At 43.6% G+C, this 15,233-nt stretch overlaps 1 protein-coding gene across 2 annotated transcripts; it reads right to left on the bottom strand.

Annotated features, from left to right (window-relative positions):
* Positions 1-3,120: 3,120 nt before the first annotated feature.
* Positions 3,121-15,186, bottom strand: CRK (CRK proto-oncogene, adaptor protein). Of its 2 annotated transcripts, none has more exons than XM_062012196.1 (3): positions 14,822-15,185; positions 9,991-10,526; positions 3,121-4,355 (listed from the first exon to the last, which is right to left on the bottom strand). In XM_062012196.1, exons 1-3 carry the CDS (start codon positions 15,063-15,065, stop codon positions 4,218-4,220), a joined length of 918 nt encoding a protein of 305 aa, XP_061868180.1. In that variant the 5' UTR covers positions 15,066-15,185; the 3' UTR covers positions 3,121-4,217. The 2 variants fall into 2 exon arrangements, with proteins under 2 accessions (XP_061868180.1, XP_061868182.1); XM_062012198.1 differs by having other exon boundaries at positions 4,262-4,355; positions 10,161-10,526; positions 14,822-15,186.
* Positions 15,187-15,233: the final 47 nt, after the last annotated feature.

The raw sequence follows: 15,233 nt of genomic DNA, 5'->3' as shown, positions 1-15,233 counted from the left end.
ATGAGCAAGCTAAAACCTCTTCACCTTCCTGAGGTGTGAAAGTGCACACAAGGCCTCGAGGGGTTTTTGACACACCACAAGAGTTAGAGCACGCCCTGGCACCTCTTAGGGACAGCGCTGGTATCCTTTCACTTACTCTGCTGCATTGTGCCCACTGAAACGGGCTCCTGCTGTGTGACTGAGGGCACACACCTAAAGCACTGTTAAAAGCTTTTTTTTTCATAGTTTACTGTTTCCTGATTAATTTTAACACATTATTCCAGTTGGTGAACAAGAGCTGTAGGGTATGCAAAATTAACACCACAGTTAATTGGTTGTAAGTTGCTGTAAGTTTTCTATCTAAAAATAATCACTGTTTGCCTACCCAGAAAACCAACAGTCTCTTTCCACCTGATATTTTGGGCTCCAACTCTTTTCCAAATCACAAATTATCTAATGAGAACTCCCTAAAAGAAAAGAAACCCAAACAGAAAGACATTGGCTTGTCTGGACTAAGGTGAAAATTAGATGCCAAGCCAGCGAATAATTGCTGCTTTCAGATTGGTAAACGGCTCTAGAGCTCAGCAACACAAAGAAACCAGGCTGCTCTAAGCTACTTGCCAACAGTAAGGTGCATGCCTGACACACTTGCTGAAATTATACCATGTTGTCCAAATACTTCCAACATTTCTGAATGCACTTGTTACAGATGGCAAGTATCTGCAACTTGGTCAGGGATTCGGCAAGGAATAAACAGTCTAATGCAGAGAAATACACCACCACTTGCTGATGCAATCCTTGCTTGTCCTTTGCACCCTCAACTTTCACCTGAGTTGATTCAATCCCAACAGCTGAAAACCATGGTTGGAAGGAGGGAGAAAGGCAAGGCAAAGCAAGGCAGTGGGTTTCTGCAGGAGCCTCATGTAACGTCAGCTCACAAGAGAAGCTTCTGCAAATACCACTCTGTCTTTCTGACCATTTCCTATAGCTGTACCCCCCCAGCTCTCAGACTATCAAATGCAAATATTCCAACAGCAGCTTGATTGAGAATGACACCAAGTCAAAGTTCTGGCTATACTTTTATTTACTTCACGTACTATGAACATAAGACATTACATGCTACAAAAAAAAAAAACCTTAAAAAAGACTTTTAACTGTCAAGAAAGTGGATAGTGTTATCATACAATGGCACATGTTCATCTTTTTCTTCAAACTGGTTTGGTTAGAATCCTTCTCCAAAACCATTAACAAAAACCAAGTGTTTTTTTAAAGATGATTAGAAATATTTGCATTATTAACAAATACAGTTCCAAACAGATTAACAAGATGTAACCAGGTCAAATATTAGTAAAAAGGCTGGGGCTTACCAAAATGAAACAGATATTAAAATAAAAAAATACCATAGCAGCCAGTTGTAGTTTTTAGTGTGACAGAACTTGTAAATGCACCAGGAGAACACAGTGTAGTTGAGCATCCTGCTTTCACGGTGTGTTTCTAGAAATGATTATTCTGGTTCTAACCCCTGCCTATGCACAAGAGACCAAAACCACAGCTCAGCACAGACAAAGGATTGCGACCAACAGTCTTAGCAATGATTTTCTTGCACGCACTGGGGAGGAGGGAGGGAGGGAACAAACAGAAGAGGATAAACAAAGGCCACAACAGGATTTCAGCTACATGTTCATGACCGTATGTTCTACCTATTCTCCTTTTAAAGAGCTTGGTAAGTTGAAAGGTCTATTCCACTCAAATGCAAACATCCTCATATCTATCACCTATGAGACAAAGTCACATTTCAGCTTAGGATAGTGGGAAACAGTGGCATTAACATTATTAGTCAACTAAGAAAAACTGCCTGACAAGAACTTGGGATTCTAGTGCAACAGCAGCTATTAAGACTCCTCTAGTTTCTTTTCTTCACTCTTTCAAAGGGTTCAAATACTCCCAATTTATACAATCTTAACAAAAACACACCTACAAACTCTGCAAGGTACTTGCTAGTTAATTCCGTTTGTGTCTTTCATATGGAAGAGGAAGGATTTGCATAATAAAATTCCTTTCAGAAACATGTTCTCTCTTAGGTGAAAATAATTGCTGATTGGAAAGACACAAACATATGGGCTTTCATTAGCCACTACTGGAACAATATGTACTTAAAACAAACTGCCTTTCTCTAAGAACTAGCAGTTCACTTTGTTTCTTCTGCAATACCTGAAGAAAAATGTAAGCACATATGGGCAAGTGATGAACTCAGTTCAGAGTCTGGTATTTAGAGGGCAGCTACTGAAAAACAGAGTAAACATCCAGGTCAGGGGAAAAACACCAATTAACAGAAACCAATGGATTACTACAGAGCTTGGAGTTCACATCTCCAATTTTTTCCCTCAAAGTTTGTACTAAGCTAGAAGAGACCCCACAGTTGCTGGCACATCCCCCTCGCTAGAACAGTGATCCAGGCTAGCAGAGCACAGCAATGACTTTATTCCTACCCCACTGCCACCATTTCCAGTCAGGCTTAGATGTGTGAACGATTAACACACATTGGCCTTAGGCTACAGAATTAATGAGTGTCCATTACCTGAAAATTAGTCAGACTTGCTGATGGATTAGTTTTTAAGTAAAACAACTAGTACTTAAATATAACAGAAACGTTCTGATTTCCAGCATGTTACGCGGTTCTGAGGTAAAGCGTTACCGGTGCTCTGGGGTCCAGGCTGGCCCCTTGCAGCCAGAGCCTTGGCAGTGGGAGCTGGCCCTGCCACTGCTGAGCCAGCCTAGTCACTTGATTGGTATCAACCAAAATGTTCAGTTTACAGAGAATCTGTTCTGTAGGGATCACACTGCAGCCAAAGTTAGAATATTTGTTGCTGAATTTTGGTCACACGAGTGCTGTGTGTGGAAAAGAATCCAGGGTACAGGTAAGGGATGGTTTCTTCAGTGTTTAACATCAGTTTACAACACTTCCCGAATCCATTCTGATTTATGTTAAGAGGAAACCAGATAATTATAAGAAAAGACTTAAAACAACCCCAACCAAGCAGAGCACAATGGCACCTATCCAATGCACCCATTTGCACCATGAGCTCGGGAGCTGTATTTATTCTACGATGCTTTTTGGGAATCAATCCAGAAGCACACAAATATTTTCCATTAGTTTATTAAAAATAAAATCCTCATGAATTCACTATCAAATATTTTACAGATGGGAATTAAGCCAGAAGAGTCCCCAGAGTAACTTTAAACTAAGAAGTAGTGTTTGGTTTGTCAGTTCACCGTGTTTGACACCAATTTGTGCTGGAGGAATATTGTACAGTAGGAGTATTGAAGAACTCTAGAGAAATTAAACTGGCCCTATATAATTTAATTTCAGAAAGCAGTGTCAATATTTTAGTATATTTAGTGAATCAAACACTGCTTCCCAGCTATGCATTAAAGTGCTATGCACGCATTTTGCAGCACTGATACGGACGTTTACACTTCCGTAAGCCTTCTAATTCTGGATAAAAAGAGATATGGGTGTGTTAATAGAAATTGTCATTTAAAAATCAGCTGCATTGTTTGAAGCATCAACAGTACTGAAGGAATCAATCTAGTGTCCACAAACTTCTAGAATTCCAAGGTTGATTTGATCTGTCATTTCCCGTTAAAATGGTCAGCGGCTGTAAATCACACGGCTGTCCCCACCGGGCCCTGCGTGAATGCGTGCTGTGCACAGCTCACTGGCCACGCACAGCACTCGGTGGCCTTTCTGGGACAGAGAATTCAGGGTCGGGGGGGAAAAAAAACCACGGAGAAAGCTCCAGGATAAATCTGTGAAATCTCTATCTAGGTATTGAATTGTCTAAGGTTGATGTTCATTGCCTGAGGAAGAAGCAACATAAGCGATAGGACCAGAGAGAGCTATACATGTTACCGTAACATCTACGTTCCTGCTTCCCCCAGCTGCTGCTGCTGCTGGCAAGGCCCAGGCTGCTGCCCAGGGACATAAGCAGGCGTTACAACCTATAATCACGGACTAGCTCTGCCACTTGACACGCAAGTGATCGACTGTCGTACCCTGAATTACTGGACCCTCGATTAAGGAGCGGTGGTGTTCGGTCCCAGGGGTTTGCAGGTGATCAGAATGCTTGTCCAAGCAATACCGCTTTCAGCGTCTGTCAGAACGTAGTCTCGATGGCGTCTGCAACAAAACCCAGTTGGGATTGTTCCCGTTTGCAGGCGCAAGTGCTGAGCCACCCTCAGCTGAAGTCCTCCTCGGGGTTCTGTTGATCCAGGAGGCGGACATGTGTGAATGGGAAGTGGCCACGTCTGCCATTGCACTCTCCTTCCCATTGACCACTCACATTAATCTTTGTGACCTTCACCAGCTCACCGACCTGCAGGGTAAGAAATGAGGAGATGTCAAGATTCATAAACACACACAGGACGAGCTGCTTCTCCTCCCCACTGATGTCTCATCCCTTAAGTGTACCAGACACTTTATAAAAACCAGTTTCAGTCTTGACCATTTTTGATACCCCAGCCTGCCACCCAAGGTTACTCCTGCAGAAAGTCGAGAGAGAAAGAAGCACAGCTTGATTAGGTGAGAACTACCCAACCTGAAGAGCCTGCCATCCAATACCAATCTGTCAGAGCACTCTCGGGACTGGACACCAGCTGCTGTTGCAGTAAATGCACCTCACTGAACTGGCAGAGGCTTGTGCTCTGCTTTGGACTCTTAGAGGGAGGGACAGGCTGCAGGTGTACAGAGTGAACACTCATCTGCAAGCTCGATGGCTCCTTCACTGTGAGACTCCACTAAATGCTTTTTAGGTAGCAATGAAGTAGCTCTGGACAGTGAGGGATATATATATCTCTATAGCCACAGATTACAAAACACTAGAATGTGTTTTGGCTGCTTGATTCTTACTCTGAGCTTCCATAACTCGCCACCACCAGAGGCAAGGCCAGACAGTACTTCAGTCTTGCCCACCATGTAAATCTCACACAGTAAATTCCATGGGTAAGTTTCATGCCCTCTCCCTCTTACACTCAAATTGCTTGGCTAGAAAAAGAAAAGAACAGCTACTACAGACCAATGAAAGAATATGCTCTGATTTAACTATCCAGTTCTAATGTCCTACATGAAATAAGAGCACAGTAATACTTTTCATCCTCCACCTATATTCACAGAACCAATTCTAAAGGTATTGTCTCCCTCTGACAAAGGCAGAAAACTGCCCAATGGCCACTTTCCCAAGGCTGTGTAGTCAGGTAGCTCAAGCTGGGGCCACAAGCCTATGCCTCAGTCCTCAACTCTGCTGGATCTTGTTAAGCAGCAGTTACCCAGCCTGAGAAAGCACAATTCAGATCATAACGATAGTCAGTGCAGAGTTAACAAATGCAACACAAAAAAGCTGTCTACCCATGTCTACCTTTCCATGGAGAATTTTATCAATTATTTTATTTACAGGTAATATACAACAGTTTTCAAGACCCTTCCTGGGTCACAGATGGAGAACACTTTTGGCACAGATAGAACACCCAATTTTCTTTCACTAACGCTGTAAACTCTCGAGCCACAACCACAAGACTTACTGCATTTCATCCAGAAACACAGTCACTGGTTTACACCGATGCTCATCACCATGTTCCAAATTCATCCCAAACAGAATCTCATTATCCTCACTTTCCAGGCAGCAAATGAAGAACAAGGAAAACAATCGAAGACGTTATCAATCGCCATTAACTTTACAGGTTTTAATCACTCACCATCTTTTGCCAGAATACCTTTCAATAGTTCAAAATGTCAAACCACTACATGGATATTTAATTAAGCCTCCCAAACCTCTGCTGATTGCTTCTCTGCTAATGAGAGGCACACTTGGGACTCCTGCTGTAGCTTTATGTTTTCCTTTTGTAGTCATTAGCATAGACATTTTAATGAATCATACTTTGAAGAACATCTCCTTACATATTTACTACAGGCAAAGCAGAAGACTTCCTCATCACCTGAATGCTAGTTTCAGCTCTTTAGGAATTTAATCATGCAGTATATATAATTTTGCTACTGCTAATAATCACTGGGGGGCCATACCAATAACACTCTCTTGACCAAAACAATATATTGGCTGTAATTCAACAAGAACAAGATTAAATGTGCCAGTACTACAAGCAGAAAACCTCATTTCCTAATCACAGCCATTACTAGATGACTATCCTAGGTAACTTTCATTTGCTTCACACTTCAATATGACTCATGTAACAGCCTTCAACTCACTGGGATACAAAAAGCCCAGGCTGCACTTCAGCTTGACGTCTGTTAAGATCTTTCTCTCAGGCCGCTGCCTCTGCTCTTACTATCACCCACTCCTTTGTGTTCATACAGAGTTCATCTTGGATACCTTTTGACAAACTCACCTGCCAAAGATGGCTCAGCGATGCAATGGCAGCACGTTTGCACAGGGGATGCACGTGACACTCCCTCACTCCCAGAAGCATCCTGAAGCTGTTGGGTTTTCAGGGGCAGTGACACTCACTTAGGAATCCTCCTTACTATAAGGAGCTACACTCAAAATCTGCATTTCAGTGTTAGAAGAGGAAAGACCTCTTGAGCTTAAATATTCCCTTTTTAGTATTACAGTCATCTCCTTTAGCAACCACTCTCTGATATCATCTTTCATTCACATTTCGTTTTCATATCTCTTCCCATTTCATTTATTTATATTTCTTTATACCTGTCACAGCAGGGCTGGCTTTTAAGTAAACATGGACCATTTCACAAATGCTAGCTTAATAAAATGGCTCCATTAGTTCCTTAGAAACCGATAGATCTTTCTAGATGTGCTTTGAAACTCTGCATGTTAATCTGTAGTTCAAATACTGAGACAATACAGAGCACTTCAAAAAAAATCCCCATTATTACAAGTGCTGGAACTTTAGAGCATTTAGACCAGAAGGGAATGTTCTGAGAGTTAGAAGTCAACTTTAAGTGTCAATTTATGGTATCATTAGTCTATTGTGCATCACCCCATCAAGCACAGCACCTCAAGAACAAGACTGCACCCTGCTATAAAGCCAGATTTGTCTCAGTATTCATCAGAAGGTATCAAACCAAACATATCTCATATGCTTCAATGTGAAACTGAAAGTTGCAGACTCTTGTATGCTGTGAGTTTATTCCATATACTTCTCTTTCATGAGGTCAAGAAGAAAGATGTCTGCTATGGTTACAAAGTGAAAAGATAAATCCATCTATCTCAGTCATTTGACACAAAGATCTTCCCTTTTCTTCCTCTTTCTTCTCTTAATTAACATAGGTTTGGTTACAAGCAAAATAAAAGTTACCTTCTCCTGAATCTTTTTTCCACCACATAGCACAGCCTTTACAAGAACAGCCTTTGCTCTGATTCCCCTTCCTTGAGCTCTTCACAACCAGGTCAGTTTTTAAATCATAGAACAGTACAAATACTGTGTTTGCAGTTTGGCCCAAAAAATGTTTGACGTTAAGAATCTGTTTTCCTGGGATCCACCCCACCCATGAATATTGCCAGATTTAAGGAGAAGAGTTTTTCATCTGGAATGAATCCCACTTGCTATATTTGTAGTTATTACAGAGGTCTGGGCAAAAAAGGACTGATCAGATTTACATAATGCTTTCTACTAAGTTATCTAAGACAGAGATCTCTAAATAACCAGAGAAGGAACACCATGAAGTGAAAGGGAATGTGAAAGGAGACAACAAGTAACAGTAGGTAGACAAGATGAGGAAAAACTTGGGGAAAATGAAGTGCATACTGCTATTTTTTCCCATGTAGGTGTTGAAAGCAACTCAGTAACATTGTGATTTGAGATGATAAAAGCTGCAAAGGAGCTAGGAAGGGCTGCTGGAAGCAGTGATACATGGCTCACATTTTAAAACTACAATTTCCCAAGATGACAGACAGAACAAAGAACCACCACTACTATGGCACCCCTGAAATGTGGAGCTGTAACAAGAGAGGAATACATCACCCTAAACAAGAGGTTCAACATATCCACTAATAAGTATTATTTAAATAAAACAAGGCCTACAAAGTCCATTGTTCTCAGACAAAGAGAGCAAGACACTAAATCTTCCTTCTATCCTCATACAGGTGAGCTGAGCCTGCACACATCCCAGTCCCTTCCTAAACACTTCAACTCTCCTGCCTATTATCACGAGTAAAAGATACTGATGGTGCAAGCTAACTCAGCACTGAGATATTGTCCACAAAACCACCCTTTCTATAGCACTGCACACTTGACAGATCACAAGGGCTTTAGTGAAGAGGACTGAACCAACACCAGGTCAACCACAGCACTGGCATGTTCTTCAGTGTGTACTGGATTTTGCTTTCACTCAAAAGCTGCTCACAATAGACAGGGAGATTGGTATTTTCTCACTCTCTCTAATTCAACCCATGCTACCAAATCATGGGCAGTGTTGTGGGGTTCTACTTAACGTGAAACGAAATGTCAAGTTAAGCTTAAGAGAACATGAGTAGCACACCAATAAATATAAGCTTAAAAGACAAAATCCAGAAGGAAAACCCAAACAGTTTTGATAAATGCCACAATGTACTGTCCAGTGGCTCAAAGGAAATCTCACATCTGGTGATGGCAACAGTCCATAGCAACACTGAGGAGTATTCCCAAGCTCCAGAAGGTAGCTGGGTGGAAAAAGTGAGAAAAAGGGGGAAAGAGACAGCATTTTAGGCTGTGTCAAAGTCTTTCATGTTTACCCAAAAATGTGACAAGCTGGCATAAATTTCTATACATAGTTCTCAACACAAAAATGTCTGTATCCCGACTCTCTTTTGACTCAGAAATGTAACAGAATGCACTTAGAACTCAGCACAGAACAACTACGTTGTTTCCCTAGACAAACTTCTACCTACCACATCATCTCCCATATTATGCATCAACTACCAGGTCTGCAGAATGTGCTGCATTTGCCAATTCTGTAGTAAAGGTGAACACCAACAGACAGCTGCCACACCACCCAAGCACTGAAGTGCCTTTTGTGCTATGCACAATTACACAAAGCATTTGAGAGTGAGGAGGAGATGCTCTGACTCAGCACAGAAACTGTTTCTTTTCCCTGAGTACTAAAAATGTTGTACAAACAGGAAGCTAATTAGGTACCAGGAAATTCCAGAGCCTGTAGCTCAAAGACAGCTTGAGATTGACAGATGCAATTTGCATATCGTCCTAAGGCCAAGGTCTGCCACAAAGAATACCTCAGTCTCAATTTCCTTGCACGTAACCTGGGGGATAACTATCTGGTGTGCAGATGGAGTACTCCAGTCTTCTTTTTAAAAGGAAGGAAAAAACCCCACAATGGCATATACAAGTACTTGACCATATCAGGAACCAAATCAACCTTAGGGAAACTCAGAGCTCTACTGCAAATCATCCTCCATCAGTCACTGCTTTAGGTGAGGCCTCCCAAATAGCTTGTAAGTTTCTGCTTCACAGAATAAAAACCAGAGCCATCTGCTTGGGGTCCAAGATATTACCAGAAAACCCTTTTTGTGATCACCACCATCATCTCAGCCTGTGTCATTTTCAAGTGACTATCAATGTTTCCACTGACTGCTTTTAAACTGCTGACAGATTGGGAAAAAACCCCAAACAACCCAGCACACTTATTAAAGACCAGGGTGAGGCAGGCAACAGGTTTAGACACACCACTCATGAACCACTCCCGCTCCCTCCCCCCACCATAAAGACTTAGAAATGAAAACATGGATGGGGAAACACTGATGTTAGTGATGTTTGACAAAAGACATTGGTTCAGTAACCTAAACATGCTACAATAATCAAACTCTAATCTACAAGTGACTCTGGTCACTTATTTAAAAAAAGAGCCTTTATCTGTAATTAATTAATTGTGATGTAAAACCAGCATTACAGTGCTTTTCCCTTTCTTATTCCTACAAAACTATAATGCAACAGAAAGGGAAATCCCCTGAACAGATCTCTTCTGTCTAGGTTTTGCCCATTATGTACCTCCAAAGCCAAGGCTGTCTTGTCGTAGGCATTAGGGACTCGCTTCTGGATAACCCGGGCATAAATAGGGCCATTCTGGAGGTTAGGGAGCGGAGTGCTGACGATGGGCTGGGCATAGGGCCCTGGCTCCGGCCCACCCACTGGCTGCGGGTGGGAGCTATCCTGGTTACCTCCAATCAGAGCAGACACTGGAGCGGAGGAAGGTCTATACTTCTCGACGTAAGGAACAGGTATCATCCCCCTCTTTCCTTCGCTGTCTTCTGCATTCCACCATTGCTCTTCAGGTTTGTCCCGGATTCTCAGTATGTCTCCTTTCTTAAATGGAAGATCTTCTTCATCATTTCCATTAAAGTCAAAGAGCGCTCGCACATACTCGGCCTCCTCCTGCCTGAGGACCACGCCGCTACTCTGCCTGGATCGGGAAACTGGCTCTATCAAGGTTGTAGTGTCCAAATAGTGTATTTTGTAGAATTCCAGTAAAGATGGCAAAGAATCAAACTCTTGGTCGCCTATCCGAAACCTGGTGAGGTTCAACCCTGAAAGAAGAAGGCAGCATGTCAAAGAAAGCACAAAACAGGTGAACATTTGAGAAGACAAATGCGTTCACTGGTGATTTGATACTGAAATTGGTTACCCCTGGATCGAGTCACCATACTCATAGAATCATAGAATTGTTTCAGCTGGAAGAGACCTTCAAGAACATGGATCCCAGCCTCTGTCCCAGCCCTATCAACTGCTAGAGCACTTCCTTCAGTGCAACATCCACTCGCCTCAAACCCCTCCAGGGACAGTGACTCCAGCACCTCCCTGGGCAGCCCCTTCCAATGCCTGACAACCCTTGCAGGAAAGGAATTCCTCCTCACATCCAGCTTGCTCTTCTGTGTATTTGTAATCAAAGACAGCACTACCACAACTGTGAGGACAGAGCTCTATTTTTACACATTATACCAAAGAGGAAAAAAAGCAACTGTTCGTCAGACGGAGTCTAAGCTATAAATCTGAACCTCAACTACATTACCATACCATTGATGTTAAGAGTCATCAAAAGTGTCAAAGTGCAGATATCCCCCTGAGTTTTCAATCTGTGCACTGAACTTTTCTCCTATTTTATGTCCTTCAGGCTCAGCTGGGGAAAAACCTACGTGCGATGCTCTCTTTCCACCCCGCACCACACACCGCCTCACCCGCCGTGGGAAGGATCGGGGAAGGCCAGGGCAGGGTAGTGGAGAGGAAAAGATTTCTGCTTTAATGAGTAACTCTTAGCAAGAAAAAGATGCTTACTTTGCAAGTCTGCTTCTCTGCAGGGAATATCTAAACCTCTTGAGACTGAGCTCTGGAACACAAGGCTAGCAGAGTTCTTTGAGCTGTCCCTGATCCAAACCCCTCTGAAAGTGGCCCTGTCAGCATGAGGAGCTGACATTACAAGAAGTTATTTCAAAGAGAGAAAAAAATGGGTTCTAACATAGAAAAGGGCAGATCCAACAAGATCAACACAGACCAACACCAAATAAATGCATTTTGAAGTATTCTGAAGGAAGATAAACATTAGTGAAGCTGGTTACAGGAAATTCAAAGCAGCAGAACTAAGTTGTAGGAAAACACACATTTGCATGCATTAACAGCCCTGAAAGGCTTTCCAAAGAAATGAGCACAAATGGAATGAAACAAAAACAAAAGCAATATCCTAAAAAACAAATCACAAAAAAGAGAACACCAATTGGCATCACCAAGGGTAAGGAAGCTGATGTGAACAGCAGCAAGAGAAAACGAGCCCAGCGTGGAATGAGAAGATTCCACCTTACTCTCCCAAAGGTTAATGCTGAAAAGACACCAATCCCCTCAGCTTTTGCTGATGAGATGTAACACTTACAGCTCTAGACCTAGCAAGAATCTGTAGCTTGTCTCACTTGGGACTTCTTTAGCCCATGACTGTGATGATACTTCATCACGTGTGATACCCTAATTCTGATTCAGTTCATCTTGACCTCCAGTGGAAACAATGTTGTTTTTTTTCCCATTTATCAGTGATTTTGTCCTATTTTAAACAGCCTCAAACCATTTCAGGAAGATGTAACTACTTTGAGAGGCTCTGTTAATTTCTTTCATTATGCTGAAAAATCACCTGCAAGAAGCTGGAAACTGCAGCCCATCAGGCAAGAGGTGAATTGAACAAAAAGTTAGCAAATTTATTCTGTACTTCAGAAATGGGAGAAAGCATCTCAATTTGTGACACTGTGGATTTTTATGATAAGGAAGCCAATGTTCCTAATCTCATTCATCCTCTATCACAGCACTGGTTTAGGTTGGAAAAGACCTTTAAGATCATTGAGTCCAAGTGTTTGTAAGCTAAACTCCTGGCTCCTCCTATTCCCTGCACTTTGCAGTGTTGAAGTGGTCAGAAATCACACACACACACTTCCTGAGGCTAGCAAAAATCAAGCCAAGAACCTGATCTGGTATATTCAGACTTCCCTGAGAGAATGGTGCTTTTTGCCAAACAATCACCTGCCAGAAAAACTACACCACACAACTAAAATGGTGAGGTTGTTCTTTCTAACGTTTTAACTTCACCACAATAAATAAAAGTAACAATTTGCAAACATTTACCTCACTTTACTGCATTGGTTTCCCTATTCAAACACAAAACCATCTTCAATCTTTTACCAATGTTTCCACCTCCCTCCCATTACAGAACATCCCCTCACTTTTTTATTTTCTGAAAGAAAAACTTGATAGCACTTCAAGTGGAACTTAATAGACACACAATACTCCTGCACCTTCTTTCACTTGGGTGTGGAGAGAGAGCAGCATCAGCACGTAGGCATGATTTATTCCAAATGACTTAAAAACTCAGCACAGGAGTGATGCATCACCTACCCTCATAACGTCTAGAAGCGGGGGAAGAGACCAACCAAAACATAATTATGCTTTTTAACATACATTAAGCCTACTGTGCCAACAGCCTACACAGCTACAAGAGTAGCTACTCTTTTAAAGGAGAGAAAACATTTAAACCAGGAGGTAATTACCTAAGGGGCATTTAGTGATTCATTTTAAAAAGAACACTGAAACTACAGAATGTTTTAACAGCCATATCATCAGCCAGCCCATTAACCACCACAAAACAGTACTGACCTTAAGAATGTAACATGCTAAAACCCCCAAAGACAGGGTGGCTGTGTACCATAGTGACAGCACACTAACATGGAAAATCCTGTTTTGCCAGAGATGAGCTGCCATGTTTTTCCAGCAAAAAGCTGCCCAGAAGCAACAGAAACATATACATCAGTGGGTTTTGTCACTGCTGTCTTTAAAGCAGTAGTTTGGAAGTAAAATGCTCTCAGGCTGCATTCCACCACACACCATTTGATTTCAACAATTCCCTCACCAAGCCTCTGCAAACCCACAGCCAGGAATCTCTGTCTTCACAGACGTGAAACAACAGGGAATCCACCACGTCCTGTGGCCAACCCACGGCAGCAACGAGTTCCACTTCCAGCTGAACTCAGACACCTTTGACTTCTACCTTGCAGAGCTTTCTGTGACCTCAGTGCCTGCCACAGCTGTCACAGGTTCCTGGGAGAAACACAGTGACAAATTTGGGCTTTCCCAAATTTGCCAATTTGGAATGTTCCCTCAAGCAGAGGCAATTACTGCAGAACAGTGCAGACCTGCTGACAACAGTTTTGAGTTTTTTCATCAGATTATCTCCTCCCTAGTCAACTACAGTCTGTGCAGAGACCGAAAAATTCCATTTCATAACCAGTATTGTTGCACCTTCCCAACACAGGTCTCTTATTCTAACCACAGATCTACATCAGAAAGTGACCATCTCTGTTAGCAATTGATCTCATGTTTACTTTCTGCCAAATAAGTTCACCACATCTCTTATTATGTAGGTTTACTACACTTCAAAACTCGGTAGCAGTTTCTTTCTGAGATGCTAGTGATACATTCACACTGCCTTGCAAGCATTAACATCCAAACTTCAGCAGTTCTGCTACTAACTACATCTGCAGGGGTACTGCTGCCCGTGTGACACACTCTTACACATCCAAGGACACGGCATTGGTGGCAGCCCCTGTTTGTTTAGTTACACTGGTACTTGCAGAAATGCTGCTGCTCATGGCACAGCTTTCCCTCTGTCACAATCAGCATCTTACGCTCTACAAGCTCTGCATTTCAACACACTGTTTCCATAGGAGATATCAGGTTGATGAGAAATAATATCAAACCTTCCCTTTCAATATACAGAGCAAAATCAAACCTGAAACTTCACATCTGACTTAAAGGAAGAACTGCTGGTACATTCATGAAGAGTTCCCACTACTTACAGGACCCTCATAATGCTTTGATCCGTGACTCAAAACCTGGTCTCACAGTGTGCTTTGTAACACAAAATCATCCTGCCAGAATCCACATTTTTAGATGATGCTTCCACATAACTGTCCCCCAGCTGAGAGGATACACAAACTCTATCAACTATAGCTAGCTGGTTTATGAAAGTAAACGAAGGTGCGAGTGCTAGAGCTGCAGGACCTCTCAGGAGGGCTGCAGCAAGCGCTCAGCTCCAAGCTGTGTTTAACCGTGGCGTCTGGCCGTCGGAAGGCAGGTGCAGGAAGACGGCTCCACCCGGGCAGCAGCCCCAGATGAAAAACACAACTTAATTGCACTACAAACTGCTTCGTGACTCAAAACCCCACCCGGGAGAAGAGCGGAGCCGCCAGGGAGTGGGGGTGGGGTGGGCGCACACCGGGGCTCGGCCGCCACAGCAGCTCTCCCCGCGACGGCAGGGGCCGCGGGAGCTCCACCAGCCCTGGGGGTCACTCACCCGGGGCCCCAGGGCCCTCGCTGCCGGACCGCCGGCCTCCCGCCGGCCCCAGGCTGTTGACGATGTAGTGCGAGACGCGGGAGCTCTCGGACACGGACAGCACGAAGTCGCCGGGGATGGTGCCCGAGTCGCGCACCAGGAAGGTCCCGTGGCGCTGCCCCTGCAGCAGCGACACCGCTTCGGCCCGGCTCAGCCGCCCCCAGTACCAACTTGCCCGGTCTTCGGAGTCGAACTGCCCGGCCATGGGGGCCGCCCGCCCGCCCGGAGGCCGCAGTCGCTTCCCCCCCGCGCCCCGGCGGGCCGCCGCCGCCCGCGGTGCTGCGCTCCGCGCCCAGCCCTGCCACCCAAAATGGCGGCCCGTGCCCTGACCTCACCTACCGGATGTGAGCGCACGCGGGAGCCGCGGCGTCAT

Source organism: Colius striatus, chromosome 20, assembly GCF_028858725.1.
Source record: "Colius striatus isolate bColStr4 chromosome 20, bColStr4.1.hap1, whole genome shotgun sequence".
Taxonomy (NCBI): Eukaryota; Metazoa; Chordata; class Aves; order Coliiformes; family Coliidae; genus Colius; species Colius striatus.
Note: the sequence above shows the minus strand (reverse complement) of the source record. Positions and strands in the feature narration are given on the sequence as shown.